This window comes from Columba livia, chromosome 7 (assembly GCF_036013475.1).
Source record: "Columba livia isolate bColLiv1 breed racing homer chromosome 7, bColLiv1.pat.W.v2, whole genome shotgun sequence".
In the NCBI taxonomy this organism is placed as follows: Eukaryota; Metazoa; Chordata; class Aves; order Columbiformes; family Columbidae; genus Columba; species Columba livia.
Window position 1 is genome coordinate 41,282,224 of NC_088608.1, and position 6,260 is coordinate 41,288,483.

Genomic DNA, 6,260 nt, shown 5'->3' on the forward strand with positions numbered 1-6,260 from the left:
CTATGTGTCGGAAAGCGCCAGCTTCTTGGCCGGTGGTGGTGACATGGTGCTGCTGGGCTGCGGAGCAGCCCTGGCCGACAAGAAGGCTTTCAGCTTTGCCAGCACCAGGCTGGCAGAAGCCCTGCTGCGAGGGTCCCTTGCCGGTGTCCCGGTGTTCTCCCCGCTGCTCCACGGCTCCTGGCCAGGGATGGGCTCCGGCAGCCCGGGGGAGGTGGGCAGGGGCCCGGGCTCCCAGCAGCGCTTCCGGGAAACCTGCGCTTTGGCCCCACTGGTGTGACTGGGGCTGCAAAGTCCTGGAGCCGCTCTGGGTGCAGGTGGCGGCTGCGAGGAGCGCGGCTTCTTGGGCCTCTGGACTGCGTCACCGGGAAACGCTGCAGCCACGCGTTTGGCTTTCAGGGCCAGCTTGGGTGACGGTGACCCAGAAGGCAGCTTGACACGGCCAGGCAGGCTGGAGGCAGCTTTGGAAACGGGACCCTCTGAGCTCTTCCCGGGGCTGGGGATCCTGGGGAAGGCAGAGCAGGGCACGTGTTAACTGCCAGTGTCGGAGCGACTGCAACACTCTCGTCATAGCTGCGCACGAGAACCAGGAGCCAGAAGCTCCGAGGAGGTGAGGAGCTCTTGAGCTGCCGCAAAACCACAACAAACGGCTGCCGCCCTCCCCTGAGCCAGCACACGCACGTGGGCACTGGGGCTACTTGGGCCAAGCTCCTTCCCACACCCAGGCATGTGCCCCCAGCCCTGTCCCACACGCTGAGCAGGGGCAGAGGGGCCGGGGACACAGGGCACGCTCACCTGAGGTAGAACAGCACATATGCCTGCTGGTTAAGGACCACCTTGATGTTACTGGGGCGGACCACGTTGTCATTCATTTGGTACCACTGCCCGTCGCTGGCCTGCGGAGGGAGAGAGAACGGGGTTGGGCTGTGTCCAGGGACGCTCCTGGCCTGAGAAGCAGCAGGAACAGCGCCCGTCGGCAGAGCTCCGCTCCCCAAAACCCCCAGGTGACCACGGGCAGGTGAGGGGTCTCTGCAAGAGCAGAACTCCACACTTCCTGTGACGGAGCACAGCCCGTACCCCCCTGTGCTCCACACCACGCACCTCTGCTGAGCACCCTCCTGCCGACCCCCAGCACAGAGAGGTGCCAAGAGAGCGCCCTGGGCTCACCTTCACGTAGCAGTAGTAGTGTCCTGAGTGGCTGCTGTACCCCGAGTGCACCAGCACCGCGTAGAGCACGTACATGACCGGATCCCCGCTGGTCTGGGACATGTACGGGCGGATGTTCAGGAGCTCAGGGTAGCCCACGTCCTGCAGAGAGAGGATGTCTCAGAAGCCTGCACAGCAGATGGCAAGAGCAGCTCAGCTGTCCTACGAGTCCTGTGTCACGAGGAAGGGGGAACCCGCTGTCCACAGGCAGAGCCCACAGTGAGGAAGATGCCGGGATGAGCCAAACTCCCACCACAGCACAGCACAGCTGGGGAAGGGCTGCAGGACTGCGGTAGAGCTCGCACCGCGCACAGAACCGCCTCCCACCCTGCTCGGGGCAGCAGGGCCTCGGGACAGGACACAGCCCTGCTTTGGATTGCTGAGCACTCACCTTTGTGATCTTGCCTCCGGTGAAGTCGGCAAAACGCTTCAGAGCAAGCGTGAGAACCTTGGGCGCTCGGTGGATGGTGAAGCGTTTGGTTGCCGACACTTTCTTCTTGCATCTGCACAGGGAGAGCTTGAGCTGTTCATGCTGTTCCGACACCCAGGTGCTTGTCAGCCCTGGCCCAGCCACAAACCCCACGGAAATGACCCTGGTGAGAGCGGGTTCTGCTCCAGGGCACCTGCTCACGGCCAGGTCTGCTGGCTCAGGTCCCCGTCTCAAGACGAGGGAGGTGAGGAGTGACAGGCTTCATCGCAGGCTTCACAGCCACGCACCTCACGGTTTAGCGGTGGAGCAGGTAGAGAAGCCCTCCTGTACTGCAGCTGCCCTCCTGCTTCCCACCAGCACACCCGCGGCCCCTTCCCGCCCCAGCCCCGCACACTCACTTGTCACACAGGTAGGCGTTCTCTCCGCCCAGCAGGTCTGGCTTCACAAACAGCTCCAGTGCCTGCTCTACGTTTGCGGCTTGCTGCCAGGACAGAGGAGAGGTCAGGGCCAGGCAGAGGAGGCAGCGCAACAACAGAAGCTGATTCCCTCTTGCCTGCACCGTGCCTGACACTGACAGGTTAAACAGCCTCGAGCAGTAGCGGTGCAGCTGCAGGAACATCCCCTGCAGAGCAGAGCTCCTCCCCACCTGACCCTGCCCCGGTACCGTGATCTCCACCGGCAGGTCCAGACAGGGGTCAAAGGTGTCCGAGACTGCTTTGCACATCGAGCACTTCACTGCAAGAGAACGAGCAGTGAGCACCCCCTGGCACAACACGGCACCACCACCCCCAGCACAGCGCAGGCGGCTGCCGTGTTGCCCTTTTCCGCGTTTGGGCTCTGGGACGGCAGCACCAGCATTCGCAGTCTGTACGTGCTGGGACAACAAGTGTTGCGGGACAGCTGGCAACGTGGGTTCCTTTGCTGGTGGCAATGAGCTGGGGACCCACTGCCAGCAGCTTTGTGACCCACAGATACCAAAAGACTGACCAGCTGCAGCTCTGCATAATTTGCACATGCTTAGTGACTTTCCCAAGTTACTGCAAGGCTCTCGGGGAAACAGCAGCCCTGAGAGTCACAGGCCCAGGCCCTGGCAGCCAGCACTCACCACGGGACCGCAGGGAACTGCCAAAGATCTGGTGGATCAGGGTGGTGGCTTGGGTCTGGCGATCCAACCTAGAGACGGCAGCTCGGATCACACAGCGCCCGCCCCAAGAGCCACCCCCACGTGCCTGCGCTGTGTCCTCAGGATCCAAACCCAGCCCAGTCACAGGATTTGGGGACAGAACCGCAGCTGTGCTTGGGTGGAGGTGTCAGGAGAAGGCAGACAGCAGCCCACGGCTGTGTCACAGAGGGGCAGAATGCTGGGCCATCCACCCCAGACCCTGGAGTCAGAACCTCCCTCCATGAGCCCAGCCCGGGGGACACGTTCACCCCACAGTCCCCTCCCATGGGCACAGGGGACCAGCAGACAAGGGCAGTTGTCACCACCAGAGGCCCCACATACTCGGTGCAGTCGGGCAGGCAGGCCTTCTGCATGGCATCGATGGTGAAACGGAGGAACTCGTGTGCGTCCTCTTGCCTGCCCAAGCGGATGTGCGGGGCGATCTCTGCAGGAGAGGGAGGGATCAGCCGCAGCACGCGCTGCAACAGAGGCAGGTCCTCCCGCCCTCCCTCGGGACAGCGACTGCGGGGTTTGAGCTCCCTCGGCCCAAACCAGACGTCAGACTCATGTCGGCCGTGGGGGAAGCCCCACAAGGACCGTGAAGGCCCTGGCAGGCTCAGTGAGTCGTCTTGGAAGAACCTCTGCCAAGACCTGCCCTGATCTCAAAGGTTCTGCTCCTGCAATAGTCTCTGCCCTCCTGCACGGCTACAGGAGGGGACGCAAGGGCAGCCATCCTTACTCTTGAGGTCCCGGACAAAGGACACTGGCTTTATCACGCTGCCGCTGTTCGCGAACGCCTGCGTGACGTGGTTCTGCATGATGCATGTCACGCAGAAGCCGCTTTGGTGACCTGGAGTGGGAGAGGAGAAGACAGGACATTGAGGACAAACCCAGGAGAGATGGAGGCAGTACAGGGGACAGGGAATCTCTGGTCCAGCACGGCTCATCCACGCTCAGTTTTCCTATGAGCTCTGTGCTGCAGCAGAGCTCTGGGGCATCCCGGGGTCACAGGGACCAGCACACACCACCCCGGCTGGAACAGCCCCAGTCACAGCACCAGTCGCTGCAACCCTCCAGATGAGACAGCATCCACGTGGAGGGGAAACAGGGCACAGGGACTCGCTGATGAGCCCACGGGTCAGCCCTGAGGGGTCGATCCCACCAGAGCCCTACGGACGGGGCTGTGAGCCCCACGTGCTCCCCTCGGTCACGGCTCGGAGCAGAGCCCACCAGATTCCCGTTCAAAGCCGCCTGTGAACAGCACCTGCAGCCTGTACGCAGCCTTGTGCTCTGCGCTCACACGGTCCCCACAGGCTGCGGCTGTTTGGGACCCCTGCTCAGACCCTCATGGACCCATCTTAGTCCTGGCTGTGTCCAGCACAGACAGAGCCTCTCAGACGCAGGATGCAGAGCTCGGGAACACTGCTACGGCCAGGAAAAGTGGATGCTCCCGTATGCAGGAATGTCCTCTCCACGGAGAAACGGGCAGGAGGGAGCAGAGAAGGCACATCCCGGCATCCGCACAGCCCCGGCAGAGCCGTGCGCAGGGTGCTGAGCGCAGCCCCGGGACAGGCGGGCGCTCGCCTCCGACTCACATGTGCGGCTGTGCTCCCTGGACAGCAGGTAGTTGGCGAGCGGTGGCGTGTACGTGAGGCACTGCAGGGTGGCGTTGAGGAAACAGGTGTTTCCCAGGTTGAGCAGCCCGGCGCCGATGCGCTGGACACGCTGCCACTGCATGGCGAGGCGCCCTGCAGGGAACAGCCCCTTCTGGGGCGCAGGGACGCCGTCCCCGAGGCGCCCCGGGGTCCGGTCGCTGCCTGCGGGGAGAGAGAGGCGGGTGAGCCGCGGGCTGCGCAGCGCAGGGAGAGCTCCCCGGCCCTCTGCACCCACCCTGCTTGCCCGGCTGTCCCTCCTCAGCGCCGCGGGGGTGCTCGGCGGGCTCGGTGCGGGGGTTGAGCAGCAGGTACTTGGCCCGCAGCAGCTCCGGCTGGCCGGAGAAGCCGTGGCTGGCGGGCTGGAACTCGATCTTGTGCAGCAGCACCTTCGTGGCCGAGGTGCTCAGCAGCCGGCCCAGCGCCCCGGCCTCGCCCGCGTCCCGCCGCGCTTTCAGCAGCTCCCTCGGCTTCGCCGTGCCCGCCATGGCGTGTCGCCGCACGTGCCACCGCCTCGAGGTCGCGCCGGTCTCTCGGCCTCTCCCTCTCCACCACCACACACGCTTCCCGCGCCTCCTCCTCAAGTCCCGCCCTTCGCTGCGGTCGCTCGCGCTCGGCTCGGCCCACTGACTCCTCCCCTCGCCTTCGCCGTCCGCTCCGCTCCGCGTCCAGAACAGGACTGAGCTGCGCCTGCGCGTCCCGGCAACGCCAGGGGCGGAGCCTGCCGGGGGCGGGGCTTGTTTGTGATGCCATCGCGCTCCGGCCACGCCCCAGAATCATTAAATGGTCACACACTGTGGTTTCAGTGCAGGGGAACCTGGACACCGTGGTGGATTTGGCCGAGAAAAGCCTCTGCAAGTCTTACAAGGCCAGGGTGCAACGTGTGCGCTGGGGGCGGAGCACACCTGGTGTCCCGGGACAGGCTGGGATGTGACCGGCTGAGCAGTCCTGAGGAGAAGGGCGTGGGAGTTATGATGGGTTTATCTATATTTACTAGAAGTCTCTTAGCATTTTTTTATTTTACTAAACTGTGTTTCTCTCAGTCCAAATTTCTCCCTTCACTTTCGATTCTTTCCCCTATTGGGAGGGGAAGGGGTTGGGGGTGAGTGATCAGCTGCCGCGGTTGTGTTGCCAGCTCGGGTTAAACTACGACACGGGTGAAGGTCCAGAGGAACATCTGTCATGGGGGGGTCATGGGCACTTGAGCTTTGTGGAGCAGCTCAGTCAATTGGGCCTCTTCAGTCTGCTGAAGGGGACACAGGGCACTGGAAAAGCAGCGACTCCTGCTTGGGGAGATGATGGGGGAGGCAAACCCTTCTGCAGTGGCGGCTGGTGGGACAGAGGCAGCAGCCACCAACACCCTCCAGGGAGCTTTGAACGGAGCATTAGGAAAAACTGAGCAGGCGGGTGGTGCTGCCCTGCAGCAGGACACCCGGGGACTCTCGGTGATCCCCGCCTTTGGAGGTTTTCAGCTCACCAAAATGTCACCCAGCCTCACCCTGGGGTGGCTGATACCCTAAAAGAGAAACAACCACCATATTCTACCCCTCAGCCACCTGCCAAAACCAGGGAGAAAATACATTGATCAGGCATCATAAAAAGGCAATTCTGTCTAAGAGGTGTAATCTTTAAATATCATTTAAATATAACTTAAACAAAGGAATAGCCCTGAGAGCAAAACCAGGAGACCTGCGTGGTCAAACAGGAGATGCTGGGTAAGCTCAAGTGGAAGAGGAGGTTTTATAGATCATGGAAGGAGGGGCTGGCCACTTGGGGAGAATGTAAGGCTGTTGTCAGAGAGTGTAGGGAGGCA

At 62.6% G+C, this 6,260-nt stretch overlaps 1 protein-coding gene across 1 annotated transcript; it reads right to left on the reverse strand.

The window, feature by feature from the left end:
• Nucleotides 1-4,935, reverse strand: LOC135579963 (ubiquitin carboxyl-terminal hydrolase 36-like). The gene is made up of 11 exons (XM_065070017.1): nucleotides 4,686-4,935; nucleotides 4,391-4,612; nucleotides 3,535-3,645; nucleotides 3,138-3,240; nucleotides 2,739-2,806; nucleotides 2,298-2,368; nucleotides 2,032-2,114; nucleotides 1,595-1,706; nucleotides 1,165-1,305; nucleotides 793-893; nucleotides 1-502 (listed from the first exon to the last, which is right to left on the reverse strand). Exons 1-11 carry the CDS (start codon nucleotides 4,933-4,935, stop codon nucleotides 1-3), a joined length of 1,764 nt encoding a protein of 587 aa, XP_064926089.1.
• Nucleotides 4,936-6,260: the final 1,325 nt, after the last annotated feature.

Coding starts and splice junctions, on each gene's coding strand:
- LOC135579963 (XM_065070017.1), bottom strand. CDS start 4,935: ATGGCGGGCACGGCGAAGCCGAGGGAGCTGCTGAAAGCGCGGCGGGAC. Junction 4,613..4,685: donor GGGACAGCCGGGCAAGCAGG/GTGGGTGCAGAG, acceptor CTCTCCCCGCAG/GCAGCGACCGGACCCCGGGG. Junction 3,241..3,534: donor CTTTGTCCGGGACCTCAAGA/GTAAGGATGGCT, acceptor CCTCTCCTGCAG/AGATCGCCCCGCACATCCGC.